Source organism: Manis javanica, chromosome 8 (genome assembly GCF_040802235.1).
Source record: "Manis javanica isolate MJ-LG chromosome 8, MJ_LKY, whole genome shotgun sequence".
Taxonomy (NCBI): domain Eukaryota; kingdom Metazoa; phylum Chordata; class Mammalia; order Pholidota; family Manidae; genus Manis; species Manis javanica.
In genome coordinates, this window is record NC_133163.1 from 116,178,628 (window position 1) to 116,198,567 (window position 19,940).

General features: G+C 38.7%; 1 protein-coding gene across 14 annotated transcripts in view; it reads left to right on the forward strand.

The window, feature by feature from the left end:
- Positions 1 to 7,820: 7,820 nt before the first annotated feature.
- The window catches only part of MAP2K5 (mitogen-activated protein kinase kinase 5), a 248,612-nt gene continuing 236,492 nt past the window's right edge, over positions 7,821 to 19,940 (forward strand). For 3 of the 14 annotated variants that reach the window (XM_073212062.1, XM_073212063.1, XM_073212065.1), the window contains exons 1-2: positions 7,823 to 8,961; positions 14,616 to 14,664. In XM_073212062.1, coding sequence (XP_073068163.1) covers positions 8,827 to 8,961; positions 14,616 to 14,664 — 184 coding nt within the window. In that variant the 5' untranslated portion in view covers positions 7,823 to 8,826. Of the gene's footprint in view, positions 8,962 to 14,615; positions 14,665 to 19,940 lie in introns of all 14 variants that reach the window. The other 11 variants (XM_073212054.1, XM_073212053.1, XM_073212061.1 and 8 more) reach the window with 10 other exon arrangements.

Genomic DNA, 19,940 nt, shown 5'->3' on the forward strand with positions numbered 1-19,940 from the left:
ACAAGAGCTTTCCCAACAATAAGACGTGTTGTTAGTGGTGACCACAGTCCAGAGTTTTAATATAAACGAAATCAGATGTTGAGAAAATTTTTTTTCTTCAAGTGGAAATGTGGTTAAAATCGTTTCCACTGACACAGCATGGTCATCCAGTTGCTTCTAGAACTCTGTTATATTAATTGTGAGCACATTAACACAACTGGGCTAAAATAGATCTAGATTATTTTTAGTGTGTTTCTGAAAGTTCAGTTACCTTTCTAGTAAAGAGATGATGATTTCCTATAAAACCTATAAAATTCACCTATTTTGGGAAAGGATGAAAGTAAAGGCAAACAAGGAAAAATACAGATAAATTGGACTTCATCAAAATCAAAAGTTTTTGTGTTTCAAAGGACATTATCAAGGAAATGAAAACTGACAGAATGGAAGAAATTATTTGTAAACATACATCTGATAAGAGACTTGCAGCTAGAATATATAAAGAATCCTTGTAACTCAACAACAATTGAAATTGCAAATTTAAACATTTCTCCACAGAAGTCATACAAATGGCTACTAGGCACATAAAAAGATGTTCAACAGTAACTGTTAGGGAAATGCAAATCAAAACCATGAGGTACTACGTCATACACACTAGGATGGCTATCATCACAAAGAGAGAATGTAAGTTGTCAAGGATATAGAGAAATTGGAACCCTCATATATGACTAATGGGAATGTAAAATGGTACGGCCATTTTGGAAAAGTTTAGCAGTTCCTCAAAATATTAAACATGTAGTTACCATATGATCCAGCAATTCTATTCTAGGTATACACTCTAGAGAACTGAAAACATTCACACCAAAACACACAAATGTTCATAACAGCATTATTCATTCTAGCCAAAAAGTGGGAACAACTCAATATCCATCAGTTGGTGAATGGGTAAATAAAATGTGGCATATTCACAATTATGAATTATTTGGCCAAAAAAGGGGAGTGAAGTACTAGTAGATACATGCAACATGAACCTTGAAAACATGCTAAGTGAAAGAAACCAGTCATAAAAGACCATGTATTTTTCAATGTATATGAAGTGTCCAGAATGAGCAAATCTATAGACAAAGTAGATTAGTGATTGCCTAGGGCTGCTGAGGTGGGGAGGAAATGGGGAGGAACGGCTAATGGGCATGGGTTCCTTTTTGGGGTGATGAAACTTCTAAAATTGTAGTGAAGGTTGTACAATCCTGTGACTACTGAAACCACTGAACTGTACACTTTAAGTGGAAGAACTATGGCATGTGCATTTTCTCTAAATTGTTAAAAGATTAGTAAAAGGGGCAGCAGAAATCAATTCATGTTTAATGGCTGTAGAGTTTCAGATTTGCAAGATGAAAAGAGTTCTGGAGGTAGATGGTATTGGTGGTTGCACAGAAATGTGAGTGTACTTAATACCAGTAAACTGTACACCAAAAAAATGGTTGACACACTAAATTTGTGTTATGTGAATTTTAGCACAAAAAAACAATTTCTAAAAATAAAGGGTTCAATATAACTGATAAAGGCAAACTGCATGATTTCTAGAGTAAACGAGCTAAGAAAAATTAGAGGTAAGTAAAAACATGTTAATTTAGCATTTTCTATGTTGCAATCCACAGAATTTAAAAAATTTTAGTTATGAATTTATGAAGCCTAGCTTTAATTAAGAAGATGAAATCCCATTTGGGATCATTTTTAGTAGCATTAAGAAAAGGGTATACTTGTATAACTGAAATTAATATTATTGTACATTAATTGTTCTTCAATGTTAAAAAGATAAGTAAGTAAATAAATAAAAGCCAGAAATAATGCACTTAAAAAGAAAAGACAAGTATGTACTCGATTTGAAATTGTTTAAGATAAGACCAAAGAAAAGCATGTAAAATGCTAGTAAATGAAAATAACCTCTTTTAGATCCTAGTTGCTGGATAAAGAATATCAGCTCACTGCTAGGATAAGGTTTTATATAGTATTGCTTATAGCTATTTTAGTTGCACTTATATCATTTTAAATACAGTTTATGAACATTGTACTATTTCATTATATTATTAATTTATTTTCGGTGATATTTATAGTATCAATTTAAAAGCTGTAAAACTTCATAAAAAGTAGCTGAAACAGGAATTTTGATAAACAAAAGCTTTGCGTTTTTAAAAGCAAATCATGGAAGCTGTCCTTCTTAAAGAAGATTTGCAGTTTTGTTGATGATGGACTTATGAGCCTTATAAACTCCGTATATTTTAGTTAACCTAAATACATAAATCTATTTGAATTCATTTTATGGAAAGAGATGTTATTAGATATATGATCATTATATGCTTTAGTGATTCATGGACCTTGTTACATACATGCTTTGTAATGTATGAATTATTTAGTAAGAAAAATCACAATAATTTTGTTGTTACTCAAAAATTTATGGGTTGGCAGAAACAATTATGCAGCCCCCAAAGCTGGTATGTTAAGGTAACATCATTAACACTATGTAGTATGATTTTTTTAGTAGTTGACATAACCTTTACTGCTTCTGCTAGAATGTCAGTAATTTTACAACAATCTGTCTGTAAACAGAATTTATTAACCATAAAATGATTCATTTTACTCTATTTTCATACAGATGCATAATTTAAAATCAGACCTAAAAAGTTATCTACCCAAACCTTAAAGGAAGAACAAAAACATACAAAATGAAAATCAATAACCTAATAAATTGTATGTTTAAAACTCCATTTAGTGAAAGTGGATGTTTTTATTTTTAAAAATGTGTAGTTTAAGAACCGAATGAAAATAATTCATGAAGGTAGATTATTTTGTAACCGTTCTTTATGCATGGTGTTAAGGCCCTTACTGTGACATGAAGCCAAAATTGTAGCCTCTTATGCTTTCAAGTCTCCCAAATTTACAAAATGAAGGAACCAAGAATTTGGAAGCTGAATAAAAATCTAAAGAGTCGCTTACATTTAGAAATCACTAGTCATTCATTCATCCTACAAATACTTTTGCAATGACCACCTTGAAGGTAGATTTTAGTAATTTTATCTGTCAACAAAACCTCGCAGTTCTGAATCTACATACAGGATCCATTCAAACCATATTGAAAAAGACGTTTCTGTACACAGCTGGATGAGAACCATGTTACTAATTTTGTGTTTCCATTATTTGCTCATATAAGGAATTTGCTTTATGTGGAATGAATATGGAATGATTCAAAATTAAAAAGAAAACGTGCCTCCATCTTTAAGAGCTTTAGGAAAGGACACTAATTGGAGATAATATGGATCTTGGCAACAAGTTTTGAAATATCTCAGATGTAATCAACTAACATTGTTTTATGTATTTTGAAAAATAAAAGATTGGAATATTGCATTATCCTTTTGAGGCATTTCAGAAGTGCCTTCCATTTCTCATACAGAAGTTTTGCTATATTAAAGACAATGATGTGTAGAAGTAACTGAAGTGAGACATTAAACAGGAAACACTAGAATCAGTTAGATTTATGCTTTTTAAACAGAACTAGAAACAATCCGTTAACTTGGAGCCAAGAAGAATTTTTGAGTTGGGAAAAGACTGGAATAGGTTACCGCTTAAGGCAGTGAGTCCTATTGTTGAATATGTTCAGAAAAGCTGCATGGCATTTCCCTAGGTAGATGTGAAGAGAATTCTTGAATTGGGCGGAGGCTTAGATAGGTGATTTTTTTAAGTTTCCCCTAAGTCTGAAATTTTATCATCTTTCTTGCATGCTTATGTCTGATTCCCAATCATGCTATTTAGTTTGGTATTTATTTCTATTCTACTACGTAATACAAAGAACCTTGTTTTGAACATAAAAGCATGGTTTAAGTTCTTGCTGTATCATTGCTGGTTGAATAACTGAGAAAAATTAGAGCTTTCTAAATCTTAGTGTCTTCATATATACAATAAAGGGTTTATTTAACACTTACATAGCATTTATTTGTGCCAGGTCTTAGACTAAACACTTTACACACATATTAACCCATTCAGTCCTCTCAAAACAATCCTATGACTTAGGCTCTATTTTTATGCCCATTTTTTAGCTATGGAAACCAGGAAGTCTTACCGAAGATCACACATGGTTAAGTGTTTTTCAGATCCCTACAGTCTGTCTACAGAGTCCATTTTCTTAACTATTACTCTATACTTTCCTACAATGAATGAAATAGTTCTGTCAGATAACCAATGTGGAAGTACTCTGCAAACTGTAAAGTGCCACAAAAATATAATACATATTTTGTTAGTTAGTATAAAGAAAATAATATTGGTAGGTTTAAACAATGCATAAAGCTTAAATAACTTGCAGAAACACCAGCCTACTCTACCTAAAGGGAAATATACTATGTAGAAATTAAATCGAATGACATTTAAAATTAATGAGTTAATTTCACAGCATCTGAAACCTATAGCACTGGGCACATAGGAGGTGCTCAATGAATATCTGTTGCATTGTCGTTTCTGCTTCTGCCTAAGTGCTGAAACTGGCTCCACTAATCTTTTCTTTTCCTGCAAAAAGAGCAGGGAGCACTTTCCTGTCAGGCTTTCAGGGGGTTTGTCTCTGATCATTTTTGCCCATGCCTCTTCATATTCTTTTTTTTAAAAAAACTAATAGGTATTAAGCAACATGAGGAAAATGTTTATGTTTCTTGTTTAATTGATGTTATTGTAAATTATCTTTCGATTAATTATATCTTAATATAATTAATAATATCTTACATATATCTTAATATAATTAATAATATCTTACAATCCAAGACATTATTGCTAGTTTATAGAAATACAACCTCAAAAAAAACTGTTTTTTTTAATTTTGGAAGAATTTTAGATTTACAGAAAAGTTTCAAAGATAGTACAGAGAGCTCCCATTTACCGCTCCCAGACTTCTCCTGATGTTAGCATCTCACATAATCATTGTACGTATGCCGTAACTAAAAAGTCAACATTAGTACATTATTACTCAAAGCTCCGGGCTTTGATTTCACCAGTTTTTCCTTACTGTCCTTTTCTATTCCAGGATTCTATTGAGGATCTGTAGTCTTCTCAGGTTTCTGATAGTTTCTTTTGACAGTTTTAAGGAGTACTTTTCAGGTATTTTGTAGAATATTCCTCAATGTGGGTTTGTCTGATGTTTTTTGCATGATTAGATTGGGGTTATGAGTTTTGGGAAGAAGACCACAGAAGACAAGTTCCCTTCTTATTGCATCATATTAGAGAGTCCATGATACTAACATGACTTATTACTGGTAATGTTAACCTTGACCACTTGGTTAGGATGGTGTCTGCCAGGATGCTCCAGTGGAAAAATTACTGTTTTCATCCGCTATTCTTATCATGTTCTTTTGAATCAAAATTAAACAATTATTTGAGAGTTATATGCGAGAGCTTACACTAGGCACTGAAGGAGACAAGCGGAATTCATGAACATAGTAGGCAATCTGTATCTGTTAGAAAATTTGCAGTTCAGTGGGAGTCTATCATGGTTGTTGTCTCAGTTTTGATGGTGGTGGTGATGGAAAAGCAAAAGAAACAAGTAAGGCTCAAGACAGGCAGGAGATGCACATGGTAGTCATGTTCCTATTCCTCAGTCCATTTTGTCTTCAAAATACATACATTCCTTCAGTAGATATTATTAAAGTACTTTCTGTGTGACAGATACTATTTTAGGTACTAGGGACTGGGCAATGAATAAAAACTCATACAGTTCCTCTCCTCATGAAGTTATAGTCTAGTGGGGAAACAAACAAATGAGTAACACATATGATATATTAGGTAGTGGTAAGTGCCAGGAGAAAAATAAACTAGGGAAGGGGACTGGGAAATGTGCACACCTGTGTGCTTGTATATATGGATAGACTGGGTTTGGGGCTGGTTTGCAATCTTCAGTAGCATGCTAAGGGAATGTGTGTTAAGCTAGAATGTGACATTTTAAGTCAAGAACTGCAGAACATGAGGGGGTGAGCCATGTGGATACGAGGGTAAGAGCAATCCAGGCAGAGGAAATGGCAAATCCCCCGCAGGTGGGATGCCTGATGCGTTCAAGGAACAGTGAGGAGGCTGGTGTGGATGGGAGAATGGTAGGAGATGAGGTCTGAGAGTTCAGAAAGTGTGGAGCACAGAACGTGCAGTTTTATAGATCATGAAAGGAATGTGGCTTTTCCCCTGTGCAAGTTAGGAAGCCATATGGAGAATTTTAACCAAAGAAGTGACTTGATCTAATCATGGCAATTGGGTTGAGAATAGATTGCGGTAGTACAGGCAAGGATGGAAACAGATAAGGAGAGAAATATAATGGTAGTTTGGACTGGGGTAAGGTTCTGGGTTAAAATTCAAGATTGAGAGCAAGGTAAAAAGACATGAAAGAAAACCTCTCATAATTTATAGTAGTAAAATGTAATTTGCTTCATTAAAAAATCGCTTTATAACAACAAAAAGATAAATAATCCAACTTAAAAATGGGCAAAGGACTTGAACAGACAATTCCCAAAGAATGTATACAAATGGCCAACAGGTACAGGAAAAGATGCTCAACATCGCTAATCACTAGGGGAATGCAAATCAAAACCACAGTGAGATTTCACCTCATAGCCAGTACGATAGCTACCATCAAAAACAGAGAAAATAACAAGTGTTGGTGAAGATGTGGAGAAATTGGAACCCTTTGACACTGGAGGTGGGAATGTAAAATGGTGTAGCCATTATAGAAAACAGTATGGAGGGTTCCTCAAAAAATTAAAATTACCATATGACCCAGCAATTCCACTTCTGGGTATATACATACCCAGAAAGAATTCAAAATACAAATTGAGTTGGTTTTCCATGTAGTACTATAAGCCATTTTAGTATATCATAGGTTCATAGAAAATGTCTAATTTTGCGGTCTATTTTCTTGATAATAGGAAATGGACTTTCAATAAAAAGTACCTTGGGACCTTAGGTAAACGGTTTGTTTTTCACAGGAGAAATGCAGGTGGAAAGAGGCAGTTTCTAGGGTTAATCTGGAGGATCTTACTAAAAGATTTTCTACTTATCTGTTAATTTACAATAACTGAAAAGAGAAAATTTATCTCCTACAATGGACTTCCAAATTAAATATAAAAGTAACTCAGGAAGAGAAAAATATGCAGAAAATTTTTCGTATCATACTCACCTGAATTTATTTTTACTCTTGCATTAATCAACTGTCTGTTAGAAGAGAAAGTGACACACGCCTGCACCACCGAGTTTATACAAAATTAAGCCCCCAAAAGTAAAGCGATATGTGCACCTTCATTAGAAAAAGAGGACGAACCTACACGCCGAAAATAGTAAACAAACTTCCGTATAGGCATCAGAGATCAACATCACGCACTTTAACATCCGAGGTTAACAAGGCATTTAAAAATAACCAAGAGTTTTTGCTGCTGTCTGCGACATCACCTATAACGTAAACATTGCTATGTAGTTCATTTATGAACTAGACCGGATATTTTTTGCAACGGTTCAAGAGATGATACCACAACCGCAGCTGTCACCAGACACTAAAACTCTTCGCTGAATTTCTTCACTGTTGCTTTCGAGTAAGGGGCTGTTTACTGCTTCAGGTCAATCGTGGGATAAAGGATCTCCCTGAAACATTCATATACGCTTTGCTAATGTGGGAGGAAGAGGACGATCCTCTGGATCTGTGACTTGGGAAAACGAAAAGACAACTGTTTTTTGAATTCTTGCCTTGCTCTTGCTGATCTGGTGCACTCCCCCCACCCCACCCCGACCCCCGTGAACATTGAGCTAACAAGGCTTGAGAACGTAGGGTAAAGGAGAACTGCAGTTGTCTTTCTGGGGTTTCTGTAACGGCAAACAGAAAGCAATTTTAAGCTATCAATCGGCTTTTTGGCCGACTACAGCCCTAGTTCAAATTTCCTTCTTCGTTTGTTAGATTTTTACTTTAACGAGGGTCTGAAAATGAAAGGGCCTTCATTCGGTCGCCACAGGCGATCACTTGGCGACAGGGGTCCCGAGGGAGGGTAGCCCAGCCGGTCTCTCCATTCTGGTCTGGGGGTCGCGCGCCGGCTCCTCCGGCCCCGCCCTTCGCGGCTCGGGGGCGGGTCCGGCCGGGAGCTGCCCTCTTCCAACATGGCGCCGCGGGAGGCGGGTCCTGCTCGCCGGGTCCCGGGGTTCCGGCGCCGTGCGTTTTGGTTCCGGAGTAACAGTGCCCTCGCCGCCGGCTTCCTCCTCCCGTCGCAGCCGCTGCTACCGCCGCCGCTGCTACCGCCACCGCCGCCGGAACGGGCGGCCTCGAACGGCCCGGTCTGGAGCCCGCGCGCGCTGCGCCGTCCGGCTCGGGGTGGGGCACAGCACTCGCGCCCTGACGCTTGGGCGGAGGGCCCCCTTGGCTTTCTTGAGGTCTGGTGGTCTCGGGGCTCCTTCCTCACAGCCCCGGACTGAGTCCCCTCCAGTCGGAGACCCTCTAAAGTCCACTAAGGAGGAGTGAACACCTGCCGCTGTTATCTCCCTAAAACAGGATCATCTCTACGCCGTCTCCTCACACCCACGCAGACCGCAGAGCTTCACGATCCTGATTTGCCCTCTTTTCCAAATCTAGAACCTTCTGACCTTCGCTAGTTCCTACTGGCTCCTGCCCCTTGCCTGGTCCACCCTCGCGGACAGCTATCCCTGCGGGCCCCTTCCTGACCACCCTCCTCTCTTCCCTGCTCCCCACCCTCAGCCCTTTCCCCTCGATCCCCTCGTCATCTCTTGGAACCCTGCCTAACCAGGGGACCGTGGGTACCTCCTACCCAGGATGTGAGCCCCTTTTAGCCTGTAATGCTGTGGCTGGTCTTTGGCCCCTTCCATGCCATGGAGAACCAGATGCTGGTGATTCGCATCAAGATTCCAAATAGTGGTGCGGTGGACTGGACAGTGCACTCCGGGCCGCAGTTACTCTTCAGGGATGTGCTGGTGAGTGGTAATCTCAGTGTCCAAATCCCAGCGAGGGCACAGAGATTTGTGGGGTAGGCAGCACCTTGCCCACTGAATCTTAACCTGGTGGCCTGACTTAGTGGCAATGGCCATTGCTGGCCTCTCTTGGGGGTAGTCTTATTGTTTCAACCGCAAGCATTGATTAATTGCACGGACAGAAATCTGGCAAATGTGCAGGGCCCTGGGGAAATAGGCATGAATCAGGTTGCACTCCTGCCCTCAAGGAGCTCACAGCCTGGACTGGGACACACAGAAGCAAGCAATGGGATGCAAAAAACTGAGTGTAGAAAAGAGTATTTTCCGCATTTCCTCTTGGAAAGTCCCTGGCTGTATTCCAGTCATGTCTGTCTGAGTTCCCTGAACTTGGTGTCTACTGGCGAAAGAGAAACAAGGCAACTTTAACTGACCATGTTTCAGCAAACCTAAGGTGTCATTGGTTTTAAGGTAATATTTTATGTACCACTAAGAAAGAGAAAATGCTGCCCATGAAACTGACGCACCACACATTATGCAAAAATAGCCCAATTTCAGAGACAGTAAAATAGGGGGGAAATGTGAATCTTAGAATCAATGATGTGTAATTACTTACTTGGAATGTAGTTCAAATAAAATCATAGAATGTGAGAGCCTAGTGTAACCTTGCAGGAGCCCATTTTAACCTGGGGAGTCCATTTTTGCAGATATTTACTGAGGTGCAGTGAGGTGAAATGGCCTTTCCAGAACCATGTTGCTCCTGAGTGGGAGAATCAGTATCAGAACTCAAGATTTCTTTACTTTTACTTAGTATTTTTTTTTCCTACATGCTACAGTGCCACTTCTCATATTTTAACATACATTTGAGATAGAGTGCATCATGTCCATTTTATATATTGAATAATTGAGGTATCAAAGGCAGAAAGGACTACCTAGAAGAATGTTACAGGTACCAGATTGATAGTGGAACGTAGCTGCAAGATGTAGTGATCTGCAAGAGATCTGTGATGTGATTTTTGATTGTCGTAGGTTACTCAATCAAAATTTGATTCCTGTATTTCACTTTGAGTTCTGGATGTTACTGACCACCCAGACCATTATAGACGTTCAGGTGTGTAGGACTAGCGAGAGCCAGCAGCCTCCAGTCTTGTACACCAAATGCCATCCTTCTCTTTGCTTCTGGAGTTCTCCACATTGTCACATGTACATAGATTTCCTCTCATGACAAAGGCCACACTCCTTAGCATGGTCCCCTGCGTCTTCTTGATTGGCTTGTGCCTGCCTGGCCCCAGCTTCAGCTCTCACCATGCCCCCTTGGGTAATGAGCATACTGTGCACCAGGAATATAGAATTAACCTTGAGCTCTCCCAGGTGCCCAGGCTGTCTCCACTTGGCCCCTTTCTTCAGCTGGTCAACTGCTACCAGCCCAGCTTCACTTTTCCTCCAAGTTAGTTTTGGTTATGTGACCCTTGTGTCTGTGCCCACAACTTCATTCTGGAAAAGCAGACAAGTTTTGTCATAATTTTGTCTATCTCCTCCACTCAGTGGTAAGCTTTTGTAAGAGGTGGGTATCTCTGTTTCCGTCTGTTTCTGGTGCTTCATAGGACCCTGAAATACTGTTTAATGAGGGAGCTTAAAGAGGATGCATGCAGTTATAGCTTTGTGGACAACCATCTAGGTTTTGTATTGAAGAAATTTGCAAGCAGTCCCACTAAATAGGCAAGTTACTCCACGTCTCTGAGCCTCAGTTTCCTTACTTGTAAAACAGGGATAATGACACCTGCCTCTAAAACCTGTGAACATTAAATGTCTGTGATGAGAAAGACATGAGCTTTCTTTCACGTTACTCATGTGAGATGACAGAAGGTAATATTTAAAGTAGATTAAAAACACAAATTCTGGGGCTGCACTGCCTGGGTTTAAATTGCAAGCCCTGCTATACTCACTTGGGGAAGTGTGTTCCGTGTCTCAGTTTCTTCATCTGTAAAAAAACACACACACAAAAAAAAAACTGGAGTAGTGGATAAAAATAGTGTCTACCTCATAGAGTTGTGGGGAAGACTGGAATTGATACAAATAAAGCACTTAGAACAAATAGAAACATAGTAAGTGCTCTGTGAGTATCATTTTTATAGCATAAGAGACAGGGCCTGGTTTTTCTGTTTCCCAGGCATCTCTCAGTTATACTTTGGCTCAAGGCTGCGTGGCCTAAAAAGTAGCCTTGGCACAAATGGTCCTACCATCTAGAGCTCCGTGTGCCTTGTGTCTTCACACGTGCATGCTCAGGTAAGCCCAGGTAGAGCATGTTTTGTCAGGAAGGCCTGAAAAAAGGGTCATGGCAATGGGTGTTGTGCTAATCCTAGTGCTGCTTCTAGCAAGTTCTGCAAGTCCAGGTACAGGAGGACTCCTGCGGTCTCTTCTCCAGGGTCACCTCATCTCTTCATCAAGAAATTGGCAAAGAGTCCCAACAGAAACAACAGCATCTGTGGCCTGGAACCTTAAAATTTAAAGCCAAATGAAATCTGGATGCCTCCCCTTCACCTAATATAACTGTCCTCATCCCAGTTTTCAAATGAGGCAACATAAACCCCAGAAGGGGAAAACGCTGAAGCCACCCATAGGTTTTGGTGGAACCAGACATGGAAGCCAGTTGCAGTTGGGAGTCACCGAGTCAACTGTAACTGACAGTGTTTTGGACCCAGAGGCAGTAGTTGAGGGCTCCAGTCACAGCTCCATCAAACAGCTGGAAGACCCGGAGCGAGTTACTCAGCCTCTCTGGGCTGGTGCTTTGACTGAATAATTAGGGACTGACTGGCTGCAGTGTGAGGTAGGCCTAGCTGGTCCTCAAGGGCAGAGGCGCTTGGGTTATCTGTTTTTCAGCTTTCTGTATTTCCCGTCTTCTTGTAGACGTAGTCTCCAGTTTGGGGAAAATTATGCAGGAGAGCTCAGTCAGTGGTAAGAAAAAATGTACCCCCTTCCCTCTTGTTTAAATTCTGTCTCCCAAGTCCCAGCTCAGATTTCCCCTCATCTGTAAAATTTCTGTCTAGACTGAGCTTGTGGCTTTTCCCTGCCTCTTGCATTAGCAAATACTATTTGTCATTTATGTCTTTTATTTGGCTCTTATCATACTGTAAGTCCTCTGTATTGTTAGTCTTCTAAGTTTCTCGTTATCTCTGTGACCAGATTATAATCTTCTAGATCTTACCCTTCTAGAGCCTAGGCTCCTGGCATGCTGTACATGCTTCAGGATTTTGGTCTGTCAGATGTTTGGCTGATTTATTAAAAGCAAGAAGAAGAAAAGGGTTAAAAAATTATCACCATCAAGATACATAAACTGGTTTTATTTTGAAACCTTTTTTAGGTTAGGTAAATATTACGTTGAGAATAAGATAGGGTTGCTTTGAAATACATCACTTAAAACAAAACTGAAAGATAAACATCAAAATCATTAAACGTGCCCTGCTTAGAAATGACCAGTATATATTGACTAATTTGTATACTTTTTACCCCATTGCCATTATGATAGTCCCACTTTATTTGCTTTAGCAAAACAAGATGGTTGTTGTATCCCCATGATTCTCATGAACAAGTTCATTTTTTCTTTCTCTTTTTCCCCACATTAAGATGTAGAGTCTGTGTGGCCCTTGTTTATGTTGATGGGCAAAGAATGCTGGCGCTGCCCAGCAGGAGTTTTAGCGAGTTACCAGAGGTGTGCTGTTTGATGGGGTCTGCTGTTCCTAAGTAGGAACGATCCAAAATTAGTTTGCTAATGCTGTAGAGTTCACATCTCAAGACTGAAGTGATCTGAGTTCCCTGGAAGTCACCAGTGATAACCTAGACTTGAAGGATTGGGGTGGAGGCCCCACTCCTTTTCTGTTTGTTTATTTACCAATCAATACTAGCTAGAAAAGGTCCTCAATAGATGCTGTGGGAGGATGATGTAAAAGTGAAGGAATGACCATCCTCCACTGATTGCTAGATGCTTAGGGTTTCATTATGAGATATGCTTTATAATGTTCCAGTAATCGGTGACTGGTTTTATGTATTTAACAGATACTAATGTGGCACTTACTACGTGCTAGACACTTTTCTAAGCACTTTACAAATACGAACTCACTTTAGCCCTACGAGGTAGGTACAGTTATGGTCTCATTTTACACAGCAGGAAAACAGGCACAGAGATTCATCATTCAGCTACCAAGCAGCAGAGAGCCATGGTCCAACCATAGCAGTTTGGCTCCAGTCCACATGCTTAGGCTTTATACCGACCGCCTGGATCCTATGAGTTTATTCCATACTTGTTCTAGTTTCCACTTACCTTGTCTACCTACAAGTGTGTAGAAAGAATTTTTATGACACTAAAATTTTTTTACAAATACTTCCTCCCAGTTGATGTTTCATTTGCTTACAGTCAGAAGGAAAAATAATCTTGGCTCTGATGAGTGAGGGTTGCCCAGGATAGTTCCCCTTGATCAATTTGATATGCACAGATTTATTTTTGAAAAAATAAAAAACAAAAAAAAAAAACACTGTAGAGGCAAGGCTATTATGCAAATTTCCACTGCAGCACAAGCTTCTAAAAAACTGCCTTTAGAAGGAAGTTGCAGCCTCCACTCTGCTAAGTGCCCCCTGCATGGAAGGGCTGTGGGCTTCCTGCTGAGAAATACTGCAGGCGGCGTTGTCAGCCGGCTGCCGGGTGCCAGTCCTGGCAGCACCCAGGAGGGATGTTGTGACGGAGCTCCCTGAGAGCAATGAGGTTTGCAGGCCATTTGGGTTGGGGTGGACGTAATGGAGGGTCACTTTTCCCAGAACTATTTCTCGAAGGTGTTCGGTGCCTCCAGTTAAGCTGTCTCTGTGGGTTTTCAAGTGTTAAGAATTTTATAAGTTCATTTAAACACTGATGTCAGATTATATGTACTTTTAAAATCTTTTTCATAGGCTGGATTAACTTTATTCCAGTATCATTGAATGTTTTCCAGTTGCTTAAGAGTAAACGTTGATAAAAATTGTTTGTATTAAAGGTAGCATTATAGATTCATATCGTCATCATCACCATCATGGAAGCTTGTTTTTTGCTTGTTACAGATTAGGAACTACATTTGTCGAGTGTCTACAATATGCTAGGCTAGTTTCTATTTGTTACAGTATTTAATTTAATTTTTCCATTACATCTGTTAAGTATTACTAGACCCATACCGGAGGATAATCAAATTGAGGCTTAGAGAGGTTAAGTAAATTTGTTCCCAGTCACACACCTAGTAAGTGCACAGCTGAGATTTAAACCCACGCCGGTCTGACTCCCAAACCCTTTATTCTTTCTGCTGGCAGTGCATTCTTCAGCCTCGCGTCAAAGAACCCAGTTGTTGTGTTTTTTTGTAATTACACAACAGTGCATTTGTATCACTGTTGAATCCAGAGTGGAAGATTATGTTATTAATATAGAGTAGAAAAGATTTTTGTAAAGATTTTCCTCCCTGACATAGAGATTTAAATTCTAGGTTTACATTGCTGGGCTAAGTGTGATGATGAGCTGATGTTTTTATAGTTTATACCAACATTTCAAAAATCTCTCCCAGGTTCTCATATTTCCTCTAGGATTTGCCACATGTTAGCAATAAAAAAGATGGCTAATTGTGTTTCTTTATTCTTTCTTTGTTTAGGATGTGATAGGCCAGGTTCTGCCCGAAGCAACAACCACGGCATTTGAATGTAAGTCTGGCTTGTATACTTACTTGACTGTGTCTTTCTGCAGTAATTTTTCAAAGGGTTTATGGGTTGCATTACTTTAGAAACTGACAAAAAAGATTATTTATGATCATCATATGGTACATTTAAATATTTATAAATTAATGCAAGTTTAATGATGATACTGAACCCAGTAATATTTTCTTATTTAATCATATCTTGGGTGTGCATATTTCTATAATACAGTCTTAATTACCAACATGACCTTTATGTGCTCTTGCCCCTCACTGTAATAATATTGTGGGACAAAAGGAAATGTGTAAACTACCTGTAGGCCAGTGATTATTGATTAAGAGGTTTAATCCATTGCTGCTTCAAAACAGCAACAGAGTAGGGCTTTTAAGTGAGCATTTGCATGGAATAATTGTTTTTGTAGTACTTGGCACGGGTGCATGATGATAGCATCACTTCAGGTCTTAAGTCCTTCCGCCAGATGCACCCCCCTCCCCACCAAACCTTTTGGCTTGGGACCAGGGTGTACAAGAAAACTGGTTTTTACCTGAGCCAGGTCGTTGTAGGGGAGGAAGGGGTCTGAGTAATGTTAAGATAAGTGTATGAGAGTTTGGTCGGTAGTACTGGGGCCATAGTGTTGCGAAGGATAAAATAAGGATTTGTGACTATGGTTCCTATCTTTTTTTTTGAAGATGAGGGCCACTTTTCCCTGAAATGTATGTTTTTTCCACATGATGGTATGCTTTTTGTTTGTGTTTTTCTAAGCAAGTGGTTAATAACAGAGTACAATATCCTTTCTTTTATTTATGGAGGACAGTTTGGCAGTAACAAAATATAAAATGTGTAAAACCTTTGATATGGCAGATTTCCTTTTAGGAAGCTGTCCAACAGAAATACCTACACATGTTGAATGCTCTTCAAACAAAGTGTTCATTATAGAGTTATTTTTAATAGCAAAAAATTTGATGTAAGCTAAATAACTAGAATAGTGGATTAATAAATTATTTATCTATAATCTGAAGCATTAAACAGCATCTAAAAAGAATGAGCTAGAATTTTGTGCATTGACATTGCTGAATCAACAAATAAGATGTATGGTGTGATCCCATTTTGTAAAATATCTAATCCCACCTCCTCCCAACTTCATGCATATATTGAAAGACAAGGGTGTGAAGAGTACCCGTTATAGTGCTTTCCAGGGCTTCCCCTACAAAGTGGACCTGAGGGCTGGAGTGGGGGAATGGTTCGCTGAATGAGCACACTTTTTTACTTTATATATTTCTCCATTGTTTCAGTATTTTTCAAAGCCATTACATGCTTTTAAAACTACTTGAGTAGAACTCTCAAAAAAATTCGTGTTTTATTAACGGTACTGGACTCTGTACTGTTGAAAGTTAATAGATATATCTGAAATACATATTAGTGTTGTAAGCTCTTCAGACCCTGTGGGTAACTCCTTGGGGTGCCAGGGATGTCATGGGCAGTCTGGTGGTTCACATTTGGCATACTTACTGTTGTCAGGTGCTGTGCTAAGAGCATTCCATAGTTTATCTCATTTAATTTAATCTTCATAAGGTCCCCACAAAGTACTTTGAAGGACTGTCATTGGCTCTGTTTTAGTTGAGCAGAAGACATCTCTCAGCAACTCACTCAGTCTTACAGCTAGTAAGTGATAAAGGAGACTTGCTGGAGTAGACTGCAGAGCTACTACTGCAACCTTAACCACTATTACGACTTGTTCTGAGACTGGTCATAATTCTTAAAATCTTCTATTCTGATTGTTCATAAGTGTGGCAAAAAAGAAGCCCGTTTTGCTCTTGCTTCCTGGGTTCCCCAAAGTGGCTCGATGTACCCGTGCCCCATTGGCTTCCAAAGTTAGGGTTCATAGTAATAATAATACTGATTGCTTTAGCTATCACTTATTGGTGGTCTGCTCTGTGCCAGGCAATGTGCCAGATGATTTACCTAGATAGTTGCTAATCTTCACAACTCCGTGAAGTAGGAAAATTAACCCTGTGAGGCAACTGAAGCTCAGATACATGAAATGATCGCCCAAAGTGACTAGCTAGGAAGTCGCGGGGCACAGATTCACACAGTACTTTTTGGCTGTAAAACTTGCATTCTTTATAACCAAGTATATTGAAAGCCTGTTAAGTGTATTAAGTATGGTTCATGTGGTTGATGGGTTTATGGTTTATGGTTATGATGAAACAACTCCTGAATAAATAAAACGTTCATCAAAGAAATATTTTTGGCAATATATTTAATACTGAGAAGTGTACCTAACACTAACAGAACAAATGTTTGAACTTCTAGGTTTGAGTTCTTAGATCTTACTCCTTCTTTTCCCCAAATAAGGGCAGCGGCTCTATGTCTGTTTCTGGACCAGTTTTAGGTGAAAAAAATAAAAACAAAAACACATAAAGACAAACTAATGGCAGTCAGGCCTTTGTTTGTTTTGCTTAGATTATCATATACTTTTAAGACTTAAAATCCTAGGCTGGCTTTTTTAGTGATTGCTTTAGGGTGACCTTATTTTCTGAACCAAAGATCTGAGCTAATAAATTTGTGTATAAGGAATAGTTGGAAAGATGCAGTTAATAAGTTTGTTTACTGACATTTTTAGCTATTTCAGTAGTTATAGGTATGATAAAACAACTCCCGAGTAAATAAAAGTTTAATCAAAGGTGTATTTATGGTAATATATTTAATACGGAAAGGTATACCTAACAGTAATTGATTTTTTATACAAAACAGATGGTATTATATTTAGTGACATGAGGCAACAAAAGAAAGGGCGCCATCAAATTTACCTGTTTTATGTCAATATAGAGAAAAAAAGAGAGTTGAGTAAGTGGAAGAGGGGAAAGATAGTTCTTCAGTTCTGAGAAATGCCATGTCTTCGGACAAACCTCTGACCCTCCAGATGCGGTCAGTCTGTCTGCGCACCTTTACTTGAGCAGGTAACCTGTTGGGCCTGCCCTCTGGTTGGATGAGTGCACGTTTCCCTTCCTCGCTAGATTTCTTACGTCTTGGTGGCAGGTCTATGTTTTATTTCACTCTTGTTCTCTTCTTAGTACTTGGCTTATTGCCACATAACAACCCTTGTTGAAATGTTATATGTGTTCATATTCAAATAAAAATTAGAAAATTCATGTGACCTAAAGCTAAGTAAGTAATTTGCTTTTTTCCATTATTTGTGCTGTTGCTAAGGCACAGGCTATAAATGGTCGGAGGTGGATAATTCAGGCTCCAAATCAAATTCCAGCACTTGACTGGGCGCCCTGTCCCAAGGGGCAAAGATCTGCAGTGTTCTATTTTTTCTGATTTCTGTTCCTGGGAATAGTGTTTCCAAGGCGATTAGGGCTGGATGAGGGGAGGGAGGTCCATTTGTGCTAACTTCACCTCTTGGACTGATGGCCTTAAACCTCTACTCTTCTTACTTCTTTTAGGTCCTTTCTGCCTTATAACTAGAGCACAAACGAGAGAGCACTTTTCACTATCTAGTGGTTGATTTTTTTAAAAATTGTGACACTACAGATGATCTTTAAAACAAATCTAAGCAGCATAAAAATAAAAAGTCCCCATTTCCCCTATTCACTATTAACAATTTCTTCAGTGTCTTCACAGAAATTTTGCTGTTAACAATTTCTTCTTTTTCCTTACAGATGTTCTTCATACATAACATATACTATACCACAGCCAGTTTCCCCAGCCCCTACTCAGTAGTGGTGTGCAGTGTGCACGAATCAACATCATTCTTTTGGGTGACTACATTCTTCTAAATTTTATGGCTAGGCTTAATTTATTGAACCTATTGATGGACCAGTTTTAAGTTTGTTACCAGTTTTTTTGGTATTAGGACAAAAAGCTGCAGTGAACAGCATTGTCTTATATCTTTCCACATTGTGGAAATATATTATATTGTAGGATAAATTCCCTGGAGTTGGAACTACTGAGACAAAAAATACCCCTATTTTACATTTTAATAGCTATTACCATGTTGCTTCCAAAAGGTTGAACCAGTTTACCCTCCCACCAACAGCGTTTGAGAATGCCCATTTTTCCCTGCCCTCACCAACTCTGGGTATTTTTTTAATTAGCAGACTTTTTTAGTAAATGTCAATTTGATAGGTGACAAAGATTATTATTATTTTTTCCTCCAGTTACAAATGAGCTTGAGCATCTTCTCATTTATATTTTGGTCATTTGTATTTAATTTCTGTGAACTACTTGTCACTTTTGCTCATTTTTCTATTAGGTTATTTGTCTTTTTCTAATTGATTTAAGAGATTTCCAATATTAAGAATATTGGCCTTTTGCCCTATATGTTATAAATATTTTTGTTTGATCTCCTGCTTTCCTTTCAGCTTGTTGTAGTCTTTCTTTCTCTTTTTTTTTTTCCATGCAGAAGTTTAAAGTTTTGACATGGTCAGATTTATCATATTTTCCTGTGTGTGTCTTATGGATTTATGTCATTGTGCTTAGAAAAGTCTCCTACATTGCAGGGTATTGAAAAAACATTCATCCATATTCTTTTCTTTTCTGCTTTACTGGAGGTAAACATGCACACACACATTGGGTATGTACATAAATGTGTATGTTTATATGTGTGTTAGAGTGTGGTTTGTTGTTTTGGCAAACAGTGTGCATTTTTATTACAAAGGCCAGAAGAATTTTTTTTTTTGTAGTTGTACCATCTTCAGTTTATTTTGGTGAAAGAAGGAGTTAGGTGGGGAATCCAACTTTATTTTTCAAGCAGACAGACCAGTTGACTCCATACCAGTTACTGAATAATTTGTCTTTTCCCAGATGTGAGAACACTTCTGAGATGAAGCTAAATTCCATAACCATAAAAAAATGTTTATGTCTGCATATATGTGCCCTATGTATGCTGTAGGAGCTAGACATTCATATAGGCCCCCAAACCCTTGCTGCTTCTCACAGTTTCATTAACAGATTAATGAGTACACCAACATATGAGGTGATGAAAATCAACGGTGCCCACTAAGGAGTTTCCTATGTGTGTATCTGTCACATGTGTTCCTGTCTGAATTGTCTCTAGGTAAGTTACTGCTGTAAGATGACTGTTGGGCTGGTGTTGCTGGACAGTAAAACCTTATGGTGACTTGAAAGACGCATTTCAAGTCTATATAGACAAATGCTGACTTCTACCTATAAATAACAAATGGCCCTCTTTTCCATGACACTCTGACTTGACATATTTTGGTCTGTAGCCTTCATAAGTATCTTTACACTTGATCAAGCCATGCATCTGAGTTTTGGCT